At 34.8% G+C, this 24,273-nt stretch overlaps 1 protein-coding gene across 1 annotated transcript in view; it reads left to right on the top strand.

Moving 5' to 3' along the window:
* The window catches only part of LOC135072631 (ATP-binding cassette sub-family G member 1-like), a 45,479-nt gene that overhangs the window by 4,972 nt on the left and 16,234 nt on the right, over positions 1-24,273 (top strand). Inside the window, exon 2 of the mRNA XM_063966637.1 lies at positions 9,669-9,786. Coding sequence (XP_063822707.1) covers positions 9,669-9,786 — 118 coding nt within the window. The remainder of the gene's footprint in view (positions 1-9,668; positions 9,787-24,273) is intronic.

Here is a 24,273-nt window from a genome sequence, read left to right as displayed (position 1 = left end):
GATATCAAATATCTATCAAATCCTTAAACGATATTTGGGAAAAGTTAAAGAATGAAGGGTTTAAATATATGAACCTTAGACAGTTTAACCAAGACTCTCTGGAAAACTTATTTGGAATCATTAGGCAACACAGTGTAACCAATAGAAATCCCACTATCACGCACTTTACTGCAGCGCTTAAAACAAGCATGGTTACTGGGCTGAAAGTGCCTCATAGCAGAAGTGCTAATTGTGAAGCAGACAACAATAAACATATGCTGGAATATAAAGACATTTTAAAAACTAATTTAAAAACAACAGAAATAAAAATTAATGTTCAAGATTCCACAGACACTGAATTTTATCCTGTGTTGTCTATCCCGGACCCTGAAAACTTAGAACAGCCCATTGAAAATTTGTGTAGCCTTGAAAACCAACCAGTAGTATATGTAAGCGGGTATTTAGCTGCCAAACTATTACAGAACAGTTCTTGTTTAATTTGTGAAGAGTGTTTGAGCGTGAAAACTCCTGTTGACAATGATTTGTATGCATATATATCTCTTCGCGAATGGTGGCATGATAAAAAAAGTCTCGTTTATCCAACAATTCAATTATGTACCACCGTAAATGAAGCTAAACAATTTTATCATGACCATATTGCCGACCAGATATATATGGAAAATGTTGGAAAATTCATTTTCTTAATGTTGAGTACAAATTGTAATTTTAGTTGGTTTAAATGTCAACAACATAATAAAGAAATTTATGATAAGATGTTTAAAATATTAAGTTACCTTTTTCTAAGAAAAAGTTGTAAAATCATTAATGACAGCTTCATAAAAAGTGAAAACAATTTTGCTGACAAAAGTAAAAAAGCACAGCAACAAAGCATTGAAAAGTAATCTTAGGGCTGAGGTTCGATCAGCTGATAAGAAAATTAAAGATGTTTATAAATAAAAATCCTATTTTTTCTTAGAAAAAGTTGTGAAAATAAAAGTTTACAAAATTATCATTTCTGTACTTTGTTATAATTTTCAATAATTCCTCATGCCTACAACTGCTATGTCATGTTCAATACTTATTGTAATATACCTATTTTATTTCGAAATAAATAATTTACGTTACAAAACTTCGTTTTACTTACACATAGTATAAAATAAAAATAGTAATCATTAAAATATTGAAGGTTCCTATACTAGATATCGATATGCAATTACAACCCTAGCAAAGTATCGATAATCGATAAGTTATTACGAACGTCACTAATACTGTCAGAAAATAAGGCATTATGTTGGTAGCTCCGCCTGTAGTTTGTGCGGTTGGTAAAGATTTGCGGGTCGTTCTCTAAAATGCATATGTGTGCGTGAGCTCAAAAAATATCTATGGAGTGCCGTCTCTTACTCTTTTATGCTCTTTGAGGTATACCATACTATAGAAAAATTATTTATTTATTTATTTTATTTACCTTAACAAACAAACATGACAAGAAGAAAATAGGTACTCCTAGGTATTTCCTTATTTCCCGACTGTATTTTCTATTATACTTGATGTTTTAATACAGTAGCTGAAAAGAAATCAACTTTTAATTACCTACCTAACTGAATATGTATTGTAAAACCATGTTCAAAAAGCCTTCAGGCATGAGCTTATAGCGAGAAACTTGCAAAGAAAATCCATGAAAGTACGAAAAACGTCGCTGAAAGTAAGTAAACCTAATTCTAGGCGTTTTTGACTTTGGGGTAAATGAAAAGTTGCTTAATTTGGGGACTACTTAATCAAGTAAAGCCCAAATAATATTAGCATCTAACAATAGTTTAAACTAATTTTTTAATCAAGTTATCTATTTAGTTTTTTGCTGTCAAGCTCTAATTAAGGTTTCAATTTGATTTAGGTAATAGATACGCTCATTTGCTAGATTCTAATAAATGAGCGTATTACCTTTATAAATATGATTTTTCGTTAGATCGTTGTTCTAATTATTAGAACCTGAAAAAGTCATTGTATATGCAATTCGGATAAGGATATCCTTATCTCTGTTGTTTTGTTTAACGTTTAACAGACTGTCTCTATCTATTGGAGACAATAAGACGTAGTCGTCACTTGGAAGTAAAAGTGAAGGAGACCGACGACATGCGTGTGGATTATTATGATTCACAACATTCCCAGCCGTGTCTTAAATCTTGATAATTTTATGATTCGGATCGTTGATATGGTTCAATATCTGGATTAATTCTAAAACCTTAACAATGACTCACCTGCTATTTACGATCTTCTATATTTTATGACAGTATAGACTATATTTTATGACAACAAAGATTGGAGCAGTTACCAACAAATAGATATGATAAATGTTTGCAGCTATTTTCAACCCTGATGTTGATATTATTGCATATTTCAACACTGCATTGTTAATATAAGTAGCTGATGCATTTAATTTTTTTGTACCTAGATAAGTACGATTTACTTATTTAAAATACTGGACACGTTTATCAACGTATATTGTTCATAGTTTAATGTTACAAGATAAGTCCCAAACGAAATTTCCGAAACCTAAATGCCAAATTAACACGATCATTTGTTTCTAGATGTAACACCCTGGTGAGTTAACACTAACTAAATGTAGGTATACCTACTGTACGGAACCAAGTGTGTGTTCCCACCAGTACCTACACGCAATCGCCTGATTTTTATTGGGTTACATTAACGACTGCGTCCCACTGCCTGAAGAGTGCGGAAACGTAGGCGCTGACCAAGGAACAAATGACAGCGTCCTCTCTTAGTCAACGCCTTCGTTTGTCCCACCGATAACGTCCACGCACAATGGCGTATTAACTGACTAGATATGATCACCACTCATTACTTGGTAGTTTTACTAATCATTGAAACAATTAAAACGCACTTTGCAATCACTTGAAGGTAAAAGTTCATGTGAGAGATGTTCACTCTCCTAATTTCTTCTGACACTTCTTCTCAGCACCAGCCCATATTATGTTGTCCCGAAGTGGTGGCTGGCCAAGCTATATTTGGGTGCGTGCAAAAGTGCCGAGGGCCAGCCTACTAATTCAAAATTTGAATTGGACAGTTTTTTACCCGACTGTCAAGGGAGGGTCATGTGATAATGTTGTTAAAGTCAGAGATAAAACAAAAAAAACCCCAAGGTCATGGTAATCAACCTTCCGCCCTTTTTACTGCGTTAAGTATCCCCTTAATGCTGTAATCCAAAGACCAAAATAAAAGATATCAACAAAAATTAGCTTTTATGTTATAGCTCTGCTCCAGTTGAAAAAATCTGCCTCGATTCAAACTGCCTATGTAATTGTACATGCCTACTACTACGAAATGTTTTATGGTATACATTAACAAAGTAATTCAGAAATATTTACCTGTTTAAAACTAGAATTACAATTAACTTTTGCCCCCAAAAATTAAGCCCTTATTAATCTGTCCAGATTCATCCATTTTGCAAAAATTAATGCTAACAGCAAAGCAAAAAAAACATCTTCAAAGTTCATAATCATTTTTAGCACATTCACACATTGTCATGTAGGTAAAGTTACCTACTACTAGTTCTAGTTTATGAGGAACTTCATATGTACATACAAGTAGCTAACACTAACAAGGTTCAATGCCTTGCGATATGGACCTACATAATATTTATTTTTATCATATTTGCTGTAGAGTTTTGTTTCTCTAGCTCTACAGTCGTTTTTCATAACAAATATTTTTTAGTTAGGTTTAGGATACGGAGCCTTAGTAAGCCTTTCAGCTCTTTTAGCACGTACTTTAAGAATCTAACATAGTTGGGTTTTTAACTTATCCATGATCATAATTCATTCGTCAATCAAATTACAATGATAATGACCGAAATTATTTCGGCGAAATACCTACTTTACCTGATTATTTCTGAAACCATAGTAACTGCTGCTAATTTTATGTTAATTGCGAATCGAATAGTATTTTGAAACAATGTGTTTAATTTTATGAAAAACTAGCTTTCCGCCCCACAGTAGTTTGATTTTAATAAAAGGTGGACATACGATCGAAAGTCATAATTTCACCGAAACAAAAATTGTTTTGGATAGCATTTTGAATGCTGATCAACATTTGTCATTATACATTTTTAGATAAAACGAGCCTTTCATGCTTAAAAAAAATATGACAAGAAAATTTGTATGGAGAAAAATCTTTTTTATTTTTTTTCTGGCTACTGTTGCAAACTGTAGCGGTCAAACCTTATGTAGTCGTAAGTACCTATGGTGCCTAACATTACGACATAAATACTTTTTGCGGGCACGCGCGGCGAAGCGAGTAATGGACATGCAAAATTTTAAATATTTTTATTTATTCATTATTGATTTTAATGCACTTAAAGTAATTATTAATAGATAAACATACTTAGTCTAACTTACTACAGCCCCCTATTACCTCATTTCACGCGAAAACCTTTCAAACTAGAAGGTAAGTTTGTAGGTACTAGGTAGTCTTAAGTTGTTTTTATTGTCATTATAATATTCATTATTGGTCTACTGGTTATCGTGTAAGATAGATTAGGTAGATATCAACCCTTTACCTAGGTATATCCTACTTCTTGGCACTTATAATACCGATATACATGATTAAAAAAAGTCTTCAAGCAAGAACCCTTGACTTCAATGGTTATGAAAGATTTTTTAACTTTCTAGAGTAGTCCTGAATAGATCCTTAAATCATTTTGACTGTCATAATCGATTACAGTAGGTAGCGGGATAGTTTCAATTTTGATGGAACTGTAATTTCCAGTTCTTCTGTTGAATAGTCTTATACTTTCGCAAAAATATTCTTTTTTTTTGGCTCATTTAAAGAGGTGTAAGTTTCTTTCCCTTCGTCTAAAAAGATAACGTATATAACATCTTTATAAGTAGCCTCAAACATAAAGCATAAAGCATACCTTTACCCAATCATCGAACTGAAAAAAATCTGAAATCCGACATAATATCACCTTCTTCCATTCATGTCTTCAATTATTATCTTCGTTCGAAAAACAAATCAAAAAAAGATATTTTAGCCTATTCACTTATCTTGATCAGAGTGTTCAAAATAATCAAAGTCACTCACATAGGTACTTACTTTTTCCGAAAGAATCCAATAGGCAGGTTTGCAGTACACCAAAATGTTATCACATTATCTGCACCATGTATCAGCTTTGTGTACGTTAGCTGGCATATAAAACTATAGGTAGAGGTGTACATAATCAATAATGTGTGGCAATAGTCGTCTAATACTCGGAAACGTGGCCTCTCAATATAGGCCTTATAAATAAGCTCAAAATTGCACAACGTGCTATAGAGAGGGCTATGCTCGGTGTTTCTTTACAAGATCGAATCAAAAATGAGGAGGAGATCCGTAAACGAACCAAAGTCGTTAGCCCGTCATAGCCCAACGGATTAGCAAGCTAAAGTGACAATGGGCAGGGCACATAGTACGCAAAACTAAAGGCCGATGGGGCAACAAGGTTCTGGAGTGGAGGCCACGTACCGGAAAGCGCAGCGTAGGACGTCCACCCACAAGGTCTCATAAAGGTAGCAGGAAGGCGCTGGATGCAGGGCAACACCAAGCGGCCATTGTGGAAATCATTGGGTGAGGCCTATGTTCAGCAGTGGACGTTCTATGGTTGAAATGATGATGGATGATGAATAATGTGTAGAAGAGGGTTACGGATATTTCCATTTATGATGGAATTATTTGACTAACTGAATGGAGAGCCATAAAAATGTATTGTTTACTATAATATGGGTTGAAACCTTTACTGAACCCACTACCTACTGTAATCGATTATGACAGTCAAAATGATTTAAGGATCTATTCAGGACTACTCTAGAAAGTTAAAAAATCTTTCATAACCATTGAAGTCAAGGGTTCTTGCTTGAAGACTTTTTTTAATCATGTATATCGGTATTATAAGTGCCAAGAAGTAGGTATATACCTAGGTAAAGGGTTGATATCTACCTAATCTATCTTACACGATAACCAGTAGACCAGTTGTGAATATTATAATGACAATAAAAACAACTTAGACTACCTAGTACCTACAAATTTACCTTCTAGTTTGAAAGGTTTTAGCGTGAAATGAGGTAATAGGGGGCTGTAGTAAGTTAGACTAAGTATATTTATCTATTAATAATTACTTTAAATGCATTAAAATCAATAATGAATAAATAAAAATATTTAAAATTTTGCATGTCCATTACTCGCTTCGCCGCGCGTGCCCGCAAAAAGTTCGTTCGTTCGTTCGTTTCAGCCAAATGACGTCCACTGCTGGACAAAGGCCTCCCCCAAGGTTTTCCACAATGAACGGTCCTGCGCTGCCCGCATCCAGGCTCTTCCCGCGACCTTTACCAGATCGTCGGTCCGCAAAAAGTATTTATGTCGTAATGTTAGGCACCATAGGTACTTACGACTACATAAGGTTTGACCGCTACAGTTTGCAACAGTAGCCAGAAAAAAAATAAAAAAGATTTTTCTTCATACAAATTTTCTTGTCATATTTTTTTTAAGCATGAAAGGCTCGTTTTATCGAAAAATGTATAATGACAAATGTTGATCAGCATTCAAAATGCTATCCAAAACAATTTTTGTTTCGGTGAAATTATGACTTTCGATCGTATGTCCACCTATTTTTAAAATCAAACTACTGTGCGCCCGTGGCTTCGCCCGCGTGGAATTTTTCGGTTTTTATATAACCTATGACACTCAGCAATAATGTGGCTTTCTATTGGTGAAATAATTTTTAAAATCGGTTCAGTAGATCCCGAGATTACCCCTTACAATTTAAGAAATATACAAACACACAAACTTTACCTCTTTATAATATTAGTAAAAGTATAGAAAACTATAAATTATCTTGAATGACACATATTTTTCAAGAATCTGTGTAAACATTTGCTCTTTTGTTTGGCGTTTTATGAAAAATTGGTGGATTTTGACACAATATCATGTCAAAAATTACCAGTCATGCAGCATTTGGACCTCCCGTCTACGTATTGCCATCTGGCGGATTTTTCAACCGCGAAAACCCTCATTGAAAGAAAATATAACTTAGAAAAATGTAGACTGTAACTAAATATTTTTTATTTTAACTTAATCGCAAGCATTTTACAGAAATACTAGTGGAAAACATAAAAGTACTATAGGACCCCGTTCATACATTTTGAATATTACCATACAATTCAAAATTCAAAAAAAAAAATTCAAAATTTATTTATTGGAAACAAGAAAATTTGTACATGAAAAAGCGTGTACCATAATAGCCGCAATAGTTTCAGAGAACTGTGGTGCGACTACTAACGCCCACTTCCGTAAAAATATTCCATAAACATACTACTTTAGGCGTGCTGTTTGAATGTGTGTGATGTGTGTATGTGTGTGGTGTGTGTATTTGTGTGTTGTAAGAGTGTGTTGGCTTTAAAAATATAGAACCCAAGTTACCCGTTTAAGAGATTTTCAATCTCCTGATAAGTGAGCGTATGAAGCCATTTATCAATCACAATTTTACATTCACGCAAGGTAAGTTTGTAGATGTTGAGAAGTCTATTAATTTTATTATATAATTTAGGACTCAGGAACCGATATTGTCGACTAGCCACTCCAAGTACGCAGGACTCCAATCTGCACACTTTGTCATGTCTTCGGGTCTTTTCTTCCCGGTTAGATTCGAATACCAGACCAGCGTGTTTGCGGAGTACAGTTTGCATGATAAAAGAGTGTCTTACTCTTGGTAACTTACAAAAAGCATATAGTTCGTTGGTTGGAAAACGAATGGGGTTGTGAGTCATGACTTTTAAGACAGCTCTTTGTGCCCTTTCCAGACGTAGGAAAGAGGTCTTACAAGCGTTACCCCATGCTGTGATACAGTAGGTCAATACTGAGTGGGCAAGAGCATAGTAAACAGTCCTGAGGGTGGTGAAGTTGGCTGAGGTTCGTAAATTTCTAAAAACAAAACAATGGTAGTTACTACCTTGTTTTACGTAAGTAGGTACTATACATACATAATTCACTATTTGCAAATTTTACTTATTCATTTGTTTATGTAAAATCAATGTTCAATAATGCTTTAAAGTCGACTAAAATGATTGACTTCAATAAACACTAACACTCTGTTGGGGGGTATTTATTTATAATTTGGGCGGGCAAAGCCGTGGGTAAAATAATCCTATTTAGGATATACGTACTATGTTCGGGTAGATATGTAGAAAAATTACACACATTTAATTTTGTTTCATGCAAAAATCTATTTAAATTAATTAAGAAATTATTTTAATACCTACAGTTTTTATTAAAGATATTAAAACAATTTTAATCTCCCAATCAAGGGCACTGACTTAATGAATTACCTAACATTAAATGATTGATAAAGACACATGCGTTTTATCATTAGTCTGTGGAGTTATCTATCACTGCATATTAAATTTTATTCCTTTTGAGACTCTTTTTATTGTTAAATTATACCTACTAGAGTAATATGTGTGGAGCTACATTATTGTTTTTAATGGTCTTGTTGAATTATCTCAACAACTGCTAATGTTTACTGTTAATGAACCAGTTTTTAATACGAAATAAGGCCTACTGTGTAATTAAATTAAAATAATAAAAAATGTAAATAAAAAAATATAACCTGATCAATGGACTGTCAACCTCAAGAAAATGGCAACGATTGGACGAAAAAGCGGGAAGGGACTATTCCCACCTCTCGTTCCCACCACTGCAACTCCTGTGTAGCCAGGATCTACAGCTTGACCGCCACAAAAACCCAACCAATGAAGGTCAAGTTTGTCCCGGGGGAAAGTTAAACTGTTATTGGACCCGCAACGAAATTAATCAGAAGAACATAGGAGGAGTTCGAAATTAAGGTTCGACTTCCCTCCATTGCAAAGCGGATGACAGGTGACAAACAAAGGTTTAAAACCTTTAAGAAAAGATTATGCACCACGGACAATAAATTAAATTAAGGGGGCCTATCTTATGAGCAATTAGCAACTACCTGCCAATAATATTTTTTTCACAAAATCGCTTAAAAGCACGGAAATTTTTCCTTGTCGCGACAAGATCGGTGTAATAAATTGCGGAAACAGATGTATGTTGTATTGAATTAAGCATTATATCACGTTCATGTTTCCAAAGATCACACTCCCACAAGATATGATGGGCAGACTGCTCATGACTGACATCATCAGTGGAACACTCGCAAAAAGGAGACGGAACTAGTTTGAATTCGTGAAGTTTATGTTTAAAGTTGCCATGTCCCGTGAGGAACTGCGACGAGCAATGGTCGAAAAAGCGGGAAAACGTGTTTCATGGCGTTCCATAATAGGCTTACGTCCAGCAAGGGACTCCATTGGCAGAAAGATTTTAGTCCAATTCTCCATTTGTCGGTCGTTTGGTGTAGTGGTTCGGAACCGACTACTATGCCGAGAGGTCCCGGGTTCGATTCCCAGCCGGGCAGAAATTGAAATGATGAATTTTAATTTCTGTGATGGGTCTGGGTATGTATTCACAAAAAAAACTATTTAAGTATGTTTATATCCGTTGTCTAGTACCCATAGTACAACTTTTCTTAGTTTGAATTAGATGCGTAGTGTAAAATGTCCAAGGATATTTATTAATTATTGTTATTATGTATTAAATATGATGATAATTCTGTTCTCTATTTCCAGGACGCAAAACAATCTTGAATAATGTGAGTGGGGTCTTCAACTCTGGGGAGCTGACCGTCATCATGGGCCAGTCGGGCGCCGGCAAGAGCTCGCTCATGGACATCCTAGCAGGGTACACGTAAGTGGATGCTGTTTACTAGACCATAATGGTAGCGACGTAAGGTGGAATATTGTATAGCACAAGCACACCATTTTAGCATAGAATGTTGGACTTACGACGTCAGTACGTACATTAGTAATACTAGAGGCAACTGTCTAAACCGGGAAATAGACGAAGGCAATGGCCTCCCTTGTTAGTCATTAAAACCTTTATTGTTTTTAATCCAAGACTTTTGTTTTTCTATTGTTTTACTCAGATGACCATTTTGTCTTTAAATTGACTATTAATTACTTATACTAGGACATTTTTGTACCCAGAAAAAGGTACGGAACCCTAAAGAATATTAACGTACACATAATGACATGCTACGTTTTTTACGAATTTTAACAAAAAAGTCATTTAGTGTTTTTCGTTTTTGAAATATCGTAAAAATATTTACATTGTTAGATATAAATAGTGAATGCTTAGGAACCGATGACGTTTAAATACCTATGAGTATGGTAAATGCTACTTACTTAAGTTAAAGTTCAAAGGGTAAAGTGTTAACCATTCAAATTAGTAATGTTTAGCATTTATTTATCTATTATAATGTAACTATTTACTTTTCATTTTAAAGTTTCATGCATATGTTATTCAATATAACAACTCCACCATTATATTCAATTCCTAGAATAATTAGGTAATTTAAAAATACGTGCAAGTAGGTATAACCAAATAATTGCATGTTATATTTTCAAAATACAAAATAGCAAAATATTTTTTTGCATAATATCATGTTGTCATACAGGAAACCGACGAACACCTAAAAATATTTACGAAAAGGCAACTAACCAACTGACAGGATAGACTCAAAACTACTTTTCCATTTAGTTTTATGCATTTTACGTAGTTCACTGCATACATTAGTTTCTGCGATTTCAAAGTGATTCTGTCTGTAACAATACTTTAAGTTATGTAGATTCACACTATAGACTGCCTAGACTTTGTTCGAGGATTACCTCGACAAATACATAGTACTAATCTTTATTCTCATAAGCGATGTTCTAAATGACTTAAAACAAAATAACCTATACATATATTACGAGTACACTTTGTTAAACCGACAACTAACTGGTTAGTAGAGTAGTGGTGTGGGCCTGTTCGCGATACTGTTATCGATTCGTGCTGGACTCGGACAGGCTGAGAACTATCCTATCATTTAATATGTATTATTATCACTGCATAATTACATAAATTAGTCATCTCTCCAACCTGTATAAATAGTGTAAACTATAGAAATGTTTAATGAGTCAAACTGTAAAGAAAAGACTACATTGGAGACCCAAAGATTCCTGCATTTACCTCTGTAACTGAAAATCAGGACTTTATTTTTATTCGATTAAAAACTATAAACTCTAGGACGCTATCCCCCTACGATCTCAACAAAAAAAGAAGATACGGACGCACCCAGTGAAGTAAAGATAGCTAAAATAAGAATATTATCGCTACGGTAAGTATTTATCTAAATAAACCATATACATATCTGTGAAATAAAACATATTTAGATCGAAAAAACTAGAAGACATCATAGGAGACTATTTTGTACTTACGATACAAAAGCAAATAAAACCAAGTGTCTGGCAATAAAATTCATTATATAAAATAAATTGATAATAACTAGCTTGTCATCGTATGAATACGAAATCATGTCGGTTTTGGCACGTCTTATCAACTGGGCCAACATTTATTTTATAGGTAGGTACTTCGAGCCGCTACTGCATGCGTTGTCCAGAGTAGAGACTGACCCATATGAAAATAATATACAAATATGAATGTGCAATCCAATTCCTTACCGTTCACAGGCTTGTAACCCGTTTGAGACCCTGTTTCAGGGATGGTTAAGCTAAGATACCTACATCAAAATAAATCAAACTTATCAACTTTTAAGTTAATAAAATAATTTCAGTTAGTCATCATAAAGGTAGAAGGAAGGCGCTGGACGCAGGCCGCTACCAATCGATCAACATGGAATGCATTGGGGGAGGTCTATGTTCAGCAGTGGACGTCCTATGGCTGAAATGATGATGATGATGAAATAATTTTAGTTAGACCACTTTATAATTTTCAAGTTTCGAACATGTTGATATGATAGCCTGACTTTCCGCTTTTCATGGCAATTTATTATCCCCACGCGTTCTATGATTTTTATTATATGTTACATATTATGTTTATTACACCTTTACTAACTGAAAATGTCGCAAACATACCTTACTTATAGTGTTTATTATATGGATTTCGATCATAGTTATCCTTATTATGAGCAAAGTAGAAGCAGATTACAGTAAATGATAATTAAACTGTAATAATAACATATGCGGTAACCAGCATGGTTTAGTTATGATTGAGAACCGTTATAGTTATGGTATTGAATATCTCACTATCTGTGTGTCAACCATAGATGTGATAGCAGCCGATAACACATACTATCATCACTTGTGATTGTTGGATATTAAAACTTGTTAATATTTCACACCGTGATGAACGCCCGTATTCAGAAACGATGCTTGCTTAAGTGAAACAGCAAATCGAACGCACAGCGTTGAATAGAGCTTTGTGATTGGTTTATGTATCACCTGCCGCACTGTGAGACCTCATAGTAATGTTTGTGAATACGGGCGTAATACTGGTAATACTTTTTACACCGTAAAGTTATACTCGTAATACCACAGATTAAGTACTTCGGTAATTAATACTATACAACAATGAAATGCCAGCATTTTAAACAAAGCTATATAAAACTTATGTAAAGTCCTTGACAACAGGCTAAGATTTTCTTTAAATAAATAATGTGAATGACACCAAGTGTGATGAAATACCTACTTAATCTTAAAATCACTTCAACAGTTCAGTCCTAGTTTCAGTAGTTTTTATCACGTCTTATTTACAAACTTAATTGGCGCTATAGCGCCAAATATTATAAAATAATTTAAACCTAAGTATTAATCAAACTTCTTTTAAAATCATGTAAGTAGCACTAGATTTGGATAAAACGTTTTCATCTACCAGGTAAATATAAGCTAATTGAGTCTTCAATTAACTTAATATTTGTATCTAAGTGATGTTTGTAAATGGGCGGCCTTCAGCTCATTTCGAAACAGTTAGTGCAACATTGACCTAACCACGGTTTACTTGAGTGCAACTGCACTTGGATTTGCACTCGGTGCACTTAGAAGGAAAACTCGCCTGTGACAAAAAAGGCAAAGGGAAACATTGGTTCAAGTAACCTACCTAAGAAATTTAAATAGTGTAAACTATATAAAATATGTAAATCTATAAATCTTATATTTAAAAAAGTTTTCCTAATCCTTCAATCTTCCGGCTTCATTTTTTCGGCTCTACGTCGATGACAACATTATATGTAATTGAATTATCATTCGACATAAGTAATTAGTATGCTAAATCAGTCGGAAAATCTCGATCGGTATGCCATACATATGTTTTTGTGTGTATTTACATTGTATAATTTGATTAATGTAAGTATTTGGAATATCTTTTGCAATAGCTCGGATACTCGTAATAGTCAAACGTTCATTTTACACCACGTTATTTTGTCTTAAACTTAACAAATCTTGTACCTATTACCATCAACACACTTTTCCAAGCTCCTAACAACGAGGAAATGTAATACATTAAGCGAACCATAACAATAAAAAGTTGAAGGTCGTTGATTCGTGCTCCGACGTAGTTGGGTTGGGCACAGTCGAGATCAAAAATATCTTAACAGTTAAGACGTTGTTACAACCAACTTGTATGTACAATAACCTTAACGTATAAGTGAGTATCCATGAAACAAAAGCATTCGAATCAGGGATCGACAAGAAATCGATAATCACTTAGGTATAGACAATATCTTTACGATAGGTTGGCACTGTTAAATTGTATGAATTGATGCGTGACTCGCCTGTACTAATAATGTTAACCATTTTTTTATAGTACTACCTACTTTGTCAATGTAAACAACTCCTAACGTTAATAAATACATAGTTTAGTAGAGTCATAGAGTAGAGCATATCAATATTTTAAATGTATTGCAATCATTTTAATACTAAGTAGGTTTAATACAAAAATAATGGGCGTGAAAATTCTTTAATATTGCTCATAAAATGTGGAAGTAAATACTACAGTTGCCGCGAATACTCGCTATTATTCGGTATTCGGCATTACTCGTCATTTTTTTGATATTCGTCGAATACCGAATAATAGCTAGTATTATTCGGCATTCGGCGAATAGTCGTCTAAAATAAAATTTTAGTGAACAAAAAAACTAATGACTTAAAAATAATCATATTTTTATTATTTACCCTAATAAAACAATACACAATATCAATTATTATTTGTAATATGTACCTGTGCCTATCATATTCATGAAATTAAATTAGTTAGGCTTTTTAATTAATATTTAAAATGTAACAGAGGCAGATTGTGGTGCAAAAAACATTTTTTTCTGCACGTTCGGGAGCAAGTCGGTTTCGTTTTTCCTCGTAAATTAAACCTGCCTCGGAAAATAGTCTTCCTGAATAAACAGAGCTTGCTGGTGTGATTAAGTATCGTTTAGCAAGCTTACTTAATATAGGAAATCTATTCTTATTGGTACTCAAAGTCCACCATCCATATGGGTTTATTTTTCTGTCAGCCTTTGCTAATGCGATTTCTTCAGCAGTGGCATTCTTGGGGTGCTCTTCAGTAGGTTGCTGATGATTCTTCAAAAAAATAATTTAAGAGTTTCCGAATCGATATGCTCACTTTCATTGTCTAAACGAGACCTTTTGGATGCCGTTTCTGGATCCGTATGATCATTTTCGTCATCTAAAGAAAGTCTAAGACCTTCTCTAAGCACAGCTCTACGGATCCGTTCAACTTGGGTAAAGTCAAAGTAACAGTCCTAGTAGCGGGGGTCTAAAAATGTCGACAAGTAATATGTCTTCCTAAAGCATAGATCGTCTAAGTTAAAACGGGCTTCCATATTTACTAATCAATGCCTTTCTAAAATCATCAACGTGTGCAGTTTGTTGAATCAGCGCATCTTTCATTAGGTATCTGCTTAATGAAACAGTGCTAGGTATCACATCTGATATAGGTGCATATGAGGAACTCGTGATTTTTGTTATCTCTTCGAAAGGTTTTAAGAGCTTTAACAGATGTTCTACAACCTCCCACTGATCACTGGTCAAATTTTTATATAATTTTTATGTCGAATAGTAATGTCGAGTTATTCGACTATTCGCCAAAGTGAATGGCGATAAATCGGTATTCGACTATTCGCTATAACCACTATTCGCGGCAACTCTAGTAAATACAACTCTTATCTACGGAAGATTAAAATACGTTATCAGTAGATTTTCTCTGCAACAATATTGCATTAATTCACCTCGAGTGATGATGTCTGATAAACCAAAATAAATCGATATCGAACATAAAGCTCTATTCATACATACCTACACACAATAATAGATTGTTATTCCACTAAAATAAATATTGCCTAGATCAAACGTGCTTTTCCGAGTTGCATTTATAAATAAGTAGGTCGGGATTGCTAATTAATTTACTCGTATTTATCAATAATTGGTTTACCCATATTTATCTACGTAGTTATATTTAAATTAAATTCAACGAGAACCTTGACCCTAAATGCAATAACAACTCAAATATGACTTGTATTGGTGTATTATCTGAGACTTATCGCACACTCGAAGAACTAAATATTTCCGGAATAATTATTAAGAAACTTTGGCTTATCTTCAAAAACATATGTTTTCCAATGTAAAAATGTCCTTTTCCTAAGTAGGTATAGGTACTTATAGGGCTATTTGTCACCAATCACAATACTCATCTTCTGACATACATATGCATAAAATACATTATTTACATACAAATACAATAGCATTCACTAAGTAACAAAAATGTTTTAACAATGGGATTTTTCCGGGGTTATTTTTTAATGTTTAGGTAGGTATATGCTTCTTTGGCTGTCCCTAAAGAAATAAACACACCCGTGAGCATGGTAAGATCGGTATTCTAACCCAGAACCATGGTGATTCCTCTTTAATGTAACATTTATTCATCTATGATGGATGATCCATCATGAACTTAATACTAGAGAATATTATGGGCCCTCCAGGGCACGGCAATTAGAAGAGAGAGAGAGCTACTTATAATTTGAAGGCGCCCAACCTTCGGCCGACCTGACGTCTGATAACATTACGCAGCTATCTACACTCAAGTGTTCATTACCTGTGCAAGATAAATTAATTTATATCCGCGATGATTGATGATTTATTGAATAAAACAATGGCGCGTCGAGATAGCTTATTCAATTTTTAAAACCCCTTGAACCATAGTGCAAAGTTATATGAAAGCTCTATCAGAATCAATTGTAGGGGATTCCCCTACGGTTAGAATTAGTCAAGGAAATTGAATATTCAAAAATACTTATCCAGGGCTGCTACAACATACATACAGTATACAGTAAGACAATATTCACTATCTTAGAAATATCTGTAAGAACACACAAAACTGATGGTATTTTAACATTCCGCCGTTCCAATATAAGAATATCAAATTATCAGGCATTACCTCGAGATAAGCAATCGTTTGTAGTTAACTTTATCGCCGTGACAACCAAATATACACATTCGCTTGGCACGTTAATTACCATAATGATAATTTAAGACACCAAGTCTGTGGTAAACAATTACACAACAGGAACTTATGAATAAAATAAATAATAATCAGGAGTTAACGATGATTTTATTAAATTCAATTAACATAAAAAGTTTGTAGTTGCTTGACGTGTAGTTATTGCAACGACAACTTGTGAATAACAGACAACTTGTAAAATACGAGCAATATCTAATTATTTCAATAACAACGTGTGATTTTGAGCCGGAAATCAAGTTATTTTATCTAAAGTTGACCTTTAGGGCTGGGCTTATGATTCCACAATTTATCATATAAATATTTAATAGGATTCAAGTATTGTTGTCTATTCTTGGATACAAAAGGTTAAAGGATAGCTAAATAGAAACATAACATTATGGTCCTGTATCCAATAAAATACAAAACAAAACTTATTTTAAATGGTGGAAAGTCTGGGATGTTAGCTTGAACAAACCCACCTCGTATATCTAATTTATTTACTAAGTAAATAATATAGTTAAAGTCCTACATAGTAATTTTAAACAACAATACCAATAACAAGTATTCTTCGAACCGCTTAGTTAACTCTAACATTGTATACTCCGTTTTACAACCAATAAACTCATTAGGAAGTCGATTAGTCAGCAAGGAAATCACTTCCATATGGGTATAATTACTAATTACCATAATGGACTACTCCGTGACCGCTAAGTATTAGTATTTATTTGTTTATTTGTAAGCTTGTGGATCATCTTAATTGAAATGACAACAAAGAAAAAAAATACTCTCCCTCCATTTCTTTTTTCTTATTATGCCCGTTGTACTTTCGACATCTTATATCTTACAGTATGCAAAGTCTATTTGTGATACATACATTATGAAAAATGTTAAGATATTTTTTAATTCGACTGTACCTACTAATACTGTACCATAAAATTGTAGAATTAGGTCAAGTAAGGAATTCCGTCCTGTACCTAGTTATGCATCCGTCAGCTCCCTCTGCTCTAGACTAAACAAGATAAGTCATCACTTTCCACTCTACAGTGTAAGCATTCGTAGAATTGTTATTCACATAAGAGATGTGTCAGCAGAACTAAATTGTAAACACCGTACTGGACGACTGCGATCGGCCACAATATTAAATCATTATTAAATCGCCTCCAACTCGGCGAGGACGTGATCACTTAGTTTAATTAAATATAATCCTTTTTAAAAAGCTTCCACCCCGCTCCCGAAATCTGACTGGCGCAGCCGTTCGGATTTATTGCTGCAAGTTTTCCTAAAGTTTACGCGATTGGTGTCAAAATCCGCCGTTTAAATTCGTGATACTACGGGAAACTAATAAATCCGCCGAACCAAATAAATTTGTCATCGAAGTACGGGTGGAACGAGTATGCAGAGAACGGTCGGTTGGTGAGTAGAACTTTTCGCCAATCCTTCCACTCCTTATCCTCTGTGTATTTTTCATGCTTTTTAAATCGTAGGGAAATATTGCTACTCCGGGATAGAACTTCTCCCAGGGTATCGCATTTTGTGTTTTCGTCATAAAACTTTATCGTTAACACTTTTCGTTTAGATTTAAGTGAATTAAATATTGAAACAAAGTAAAGAAAATAAATTGAAATAAAGTAAATAAATTGAAATAAAGTAAATAAAGTGAAATAAAGTAAATAAATTGAAATAAAGTAAATAAAGTGTAACAAGTAAATAAATTGAATATTAAATTAAATTAAATAAGTTTATTGTGTAAAGTAAAAATTATTAAAGTTTTTAAGTTAATTGTCTCTCGAAATTGAACAATTAAATTAAGAACCACTCTTATTTTTACTGTGTATTTTTATTGTGTATTTTATTGTGTGTTTTATTGTGACTACGTGTATTTTAATTGTGAATATTGTGTAAAGTACTGTTACAAATTCTGACTGGCGCATATTAATTAACTAAATTTAAATTCAGTAAAAATGGCTTCACCACAAATCGAATCCGTACAAATCACGCCAATACCCAACGAGATGCTCAGATTAATTCCATTTTTTAATGGTGACAAAAAACATCTAAATTTGTTCCTTAAAAAATGTGAGTATGTTATATCGAGATATAGAGGTGGGGTTGAGCAAGATTTATACGTGTACCACGCTATCACTAGCCGCCTTACAGAAAATGCAGCAGCACTGTTATCAGAACAAGAAAATTTAACAAACTGGTCGGAACTTAAAGAAATTCTGACACAACATTTTGGAGACCCGCGTAGTGAGGCATGTATTAATATCGAATTAGAATCACTAAAAATCAGATCGAATGAATCGTACACAGACTTTTGCAACCGCGTGCAATCAACCAGGTCAATGCTTATATCCAAAGTAAACACCATAGCAGACGAGTCAATCCGTCACGCCAAAATCACCATATACAACAACACCGCGTTAAACGTGTTTCTCTATAATTTACCAGAAAACCTTGTGCGCATTGTGAGACTAAAGGCACCGTCCACTTTGGAAGCCGCCCTCTCGATTGTGCTCGAGGAAGTAAACTTTATGGACCAATATAACATGCGAAGCAAAATGCATTCGCAACCCAAACCTAACAATTCGTTTACGCCAACTCAACAGAAATTTTCAGGCAATCAGCCTCATTTTGTCAGCTCTAATGCTTTCAAACCGATAATTCCTCCACAATTTAAATTTGGCCTTCCGCCTAATCAAGGCTACAAACCCTTCCAGCAATATGGAAATAAACCTTTACAACAATTCGGCTATTTCAAGCCTCCGCATCAACCAGGTTTCAGGCCGCCGCAGCAGTTCGGCTACAGGCCTCCACAGCAGTTCGGATATAGACCGCCCCAGCAGTTTGGCTATAGACATCCTCCTCAGCAATTCGGTTACAAACCGCCTCAATTCGGCTATAAGCCACAGTTCGGTGCTCAGCAAGCCCAACAAGTCCAGCCGCCACGTATGCAGCTGACCGACGTGTCTATGCGTACGGCTACAAAACCAAACAACGTAAATGAAACAAACTTAAATGATCTGAACTACGACGAAGCAGAACAGTCGTATTACGATCAATATTATTGTGAATACCCTATAGACGAATATAATAACATGTACAGCGAACAGTATTACCCTGATTTCGAGGAAACTCCCGAGGAAACCCAGGAAACTGAATTCCAACAGGATTTTCACGAAACAGCCTCCATCAAAGAACAGAACAGATAAACATTAATTGCGATCCGGAATTAACATTACCATATATTTACCTACCGGAACTGGATGCTCGCATGATGATCGACACTGGCAGCATGCGTTCGTTCTTCAGTCCGCGTATTGGCTATCAGTATTTCAGTGAATTCATAAGAAATGAACCGTTCCAAGTTGTGAGTACACATTCGTCGAGTATTCACGATGAAACTATGGAAATCCCCCTTTTACCAACATTTAACAGTGACAAACACCACAAATTTTATTTGTATGATGTAGACAAAAGATACGATGGTCTTATTGGAAATGATTTGTTAGAACAATTAGAAGCATTAATTGATTTGAAAAACAGGGTCCTTAGGACTAAAACAGCATGTATTCCGATAATTAATAACAACCTTAATTACGATATTAATTTACCTCCACGTTCAGAAAAACGCGTAAAGTTACCTGTTGACCAATATTCAGGTGACGCTATTCTAAATTACAGAGAATTTACAGACGGCGTTAGAATGCCTAGTGCAATCGTTAACTGTCGCAACGGATACGCATCCACGATTATTCAAAACACTTTAGACAGACCAATCAGTTATAAAATCACTTGCCCATTTAAAGTTAATAAATTCGAATTGACTGACATTCAAGTTAACACGACACAAAACATGAATGACATCGAAATTGACAATTTGCTTGAAGAGAATTTGGTAAAGTTACGATTAGACCACACAAACGACGAAGAGCGTAAAAAAATTTACAGCCTTTGTCATAAATATAAAGACATATTTTATTGCGATCAACTTCCATTAACATTCACAAACAAAATTAAACATCAGATAAGGACAAAAAATGAGGATCCAATCCACGTAAAGCCATACAGACAGGCCCCAGCCCAGCAAGCTGAAATTACTAAACAAGTAGAAAAAATGTTAAAAGACAATGTAATCCAGGAATCCCACTCTCCTTGGAGTGCACCAGTTCACCTAGTGCCCAAAAAAATGGACGCATCTGGTGAAACAAAATACAGAATGGTTATCGACTACAGACGTTTGAACGACATAACGATCGACGACAAATACCCATTACCAAACATTAATGACTTATTTGATAAATTAGGAAAAAGCGTTTACTTCAGTACGATTGATTTAGCTAGCGGATATCATCAGATTGAGGTAGAAAAATCCGACAGACAAAAAACTGCCTTCAGCACACAAAACGGTCATTATGAGTTTCTCAGAATGCCCTTTGGCCTTAAAACAGCTCCGGCAACATTCCAAAGAACTATGGATAATATACTTAGAGGTCTACAAGGACTCCATTGCATGGTTTACCTTGATGACATAATTGTGTATTCCAGCAGCTTAGATCAACACCTGGAACATCTAAAATCAATTTTCGACAGACTTAGAGCCACTAACCTTAAAATTCAACTTGATAAATCCGAGTTCCTTCGTAAGGAAGTGCTTTACCTAGGACACACCATCACGAAAAACGGTCTTAAACCTAATGATGATAAAATTGATGCTGTATTAAATTACCCAATTCCGAAAACGACCACAGAAATAAAGAGCTTTTTAGGACTTGTAGGATATTACAGGCGCTTTATTAAAGACTTTGCTAAAGTTACAAAACCATTAACGTCATGTTTAAAGAAACGAAATAAAATCGTAATAAATCAGGAATATACAGACGCATTTAACAAATGTAAGGAATTACTTACACATGCCCCATTATTACAATACCCAGACTATGACAAGCAATTCATATTAACAACAGACGCATCGAATGTAGCATTGGGCGCAGTACTCTCACAAGGACAAGTAGGCAAAGATAAACCCATAGCGTATGCTAGCCGCACACTTAGTGATACTGAAGCTCGATACAGTACAATCGAACGCGAATTACTTGCTATTGTATGGGCTGTAAAACACTTCAGACCTTATCTCTATGGTCGTAAATTTGTCATTTACACAGATCACAGACCTTTGGCATGGCTTAACTCGCTAAAGGATCCAAACAGCAAATTAACTCGATGGCGTTTACGCTTACAGGATTACGATTTCGATATCGTGTACAAAAACGGGAAACAAAACACAAACGCAGACGCGTTATCCCGCATAAAAGTAAATGCTCTTGATTCAGATAATCAGTCCATGAAAGTAAATGTTAGCAAAAAGGAAAAACGTATTCAAAAACATGTTGATAAAGTAGTAAAGAAAATAGAAAAATTATCATCAGGAAGTACAATAGTAATTTCCGACTCTACATCCTCAGAAGGAAGTAGACAATTAGGTTCAGAATATCCGATTCCGTCGTCAAATAATTCAGACTGTGTCGATGAACAATCAAATAACTCACAAACTATTCATTCCGCAAAGGATACCGAATCACAAGGCATCCCAATCTTAAACGAAGCAATCGATAACAAACCTAATCAAATATTAGTCTTTGAACGATTCGATAATGAACTTTCAGTCAAAAACCTTTCGCGCGATAAACAAAAGGTTCTTGAAGTACATTTACCTGATAATAATGCAGAATTAGTAAAACAGTTTTTAAAAGAATATATCAAACCTAAAACAAAGTATTTCATTTATTTTGAATCAGATCAACTTAGACGAATTTTCACAGACGTAATTATTAAACTTTTTAAGAAAGATGTAGTTCAGTTTTACGAGTGTACAGAACGGGTAAATTACATAGAAGACGAGGGTGAACAAAAAGCAATAGTTATCCAATACCATGAAGGAAAAACATGCCACCGTGGTATTAAGGAAACATTGATTAGAATTCGTAGAAATCATTTTTGGCCTAACATGCAACAAACAGTTTCCGCAATCATTAACGCTTGCGAAGCCTGCCGTAAAATGAAATACGATAGGAAACCCATAAAACCATTTTTGCAATTAACTAAAACTCAAGATTCGCCATTTCAGGAAATTTTCATTGATCTCTTCAGTATTGAAGGAATCACATATTTAACCCTAATTGACGCCTTCAGCAAATTAGGACAAGCAATAGAGATACCTAGCAAATCAACATCAGACGTTACTAGAGCACTTATGAAATATTTCTCATTCTACGGAATTCCAAAACGTATAAGCTCAGATCCAGGAACCGAATTTAATAACGAACTCATGAAAGAATTTCTAAATTTACATAAAGATTGAACTTCACATCGGAACCCCAAATAACCCTAATTCTATGGGACTTATCGAACGCTTTCACTCGACAATTATAGAGATCTATAGATTGGCTAAATACGAAAGACGATGTACAGATGCCGCATCAGTTATGACATATTCAGTAATGGCATATAACCACACCATCCACTCTGTAACTGAGTTAACACCATTTGAGGTAGTTTTTGGTCATACAGATTCAGACAGTCCATTTAGAATCAATTTCGAAAAGCAATATTATCAGCAATTAGTTCAAGATCATGCGAAACGTACAAAGCACTTATATAAATACATAGCTCAGAAAACGACAGCCAAAAAGGAAACCATTAGGGAAAAGAAAGGTGGTGAAACAGATATAGAGTTTTCCGAAGGAAACATAATATTTGCAAAAGACGTAAATAAGCGTAAAAGCAAAGACAAACCACGTTATGTAAAAGCAAAGGTTGTAGGCAAAGCCAAGCGAAACATCTTACCAATTAAAGTAGGTGATAGGACTACCAAAGTGCCTATTAAAAACATAAAACGCCCTCCGCAGGTGGTGCCTTCTGCTAATGATAGGGACGCAGGCGCTGGCCCTTCAACTAAAGATAATATCTAAAAAAATTACCCTGGTCTCAAAAATGTTCGACAGTTTCATAAATATTTCAGAGCAAATAAATAACAACTCTATTATTATTGATGAACGCTTGAAACAAGTTGAAAGCCTATTGCAAAACATAACGTCCACACAAAACGATTGGACTTTTTCTACATACATACTAGGAGTGTATAACATATTCATAAGTAGTTTCCGTACAATATTTATAAGATTAAGTGAAATAGAAACAGCATTAGCATTAAGTAGAGTATCCATTTTACACCAAGCAATTGTAAACTCTACAGAATTATTGTATCATTTGAAGTTAATTTCAAACTCTGCCAATTTAGTTTACCAGCCTACGGAAAGTAATTTGTTAAATTTAGAAGAAACTATTTGTGTAAAATCCTATATGAAACAGGATCAGATAACATTTATTTTAGAAATACCATTGATAGATAATTATACTTACAATTATTATAAGATATACTCACTTCCTATATTCCAAGAATCCCAAAACGTTACGCTTTCCATTTTCCCCAAATTTCCTTACCTTTTGGCGAAGGGTTTGAAATACTTACCGATCGTAACACCGTGTCGCCCGCTTGCCGCCGGCGATCGCTTCCTGTGCTCTACGGACAACCAGGCTCTACATAACGAGCCTACCTGCGTGGAACAGCTGATGAGGTTCAGTAAGGACCTTACCTCCTGCAAGCAGCACCAGATCCAGCTGGAAGAAGTAAAACTCCAGCAGCTCAACGCGAACAACTGGATTCTGTACAGCAGACTGAAAGGCACGCTGACCAAACATTGCGACAGCGAAGTCAGTAAGCAGTCAGTCTTCGGCACGTACATCATCACCATCGATGAGCCCTGTGAC

Source organism: Ostrinia nubilalis, chromosome 6, assembly GCF_963855985.1.
Source record: "Ostrinia nubilalis chromosome 6, ilOstNubi1.1, whole genome shotgun sequence".
Classification (NCBI taxonomy): domain Eukaryota; kingdom Metazoa; phylum Arthropoda; class Insecta; order Lepidoptera; family Crambidae; genus Ostrinia; species Ostrinia nubilalis.
Note: the sequence above shows the minus strand (reverse complement) of the source record. Positions and strands in the feature narration are given on the sequence as shown.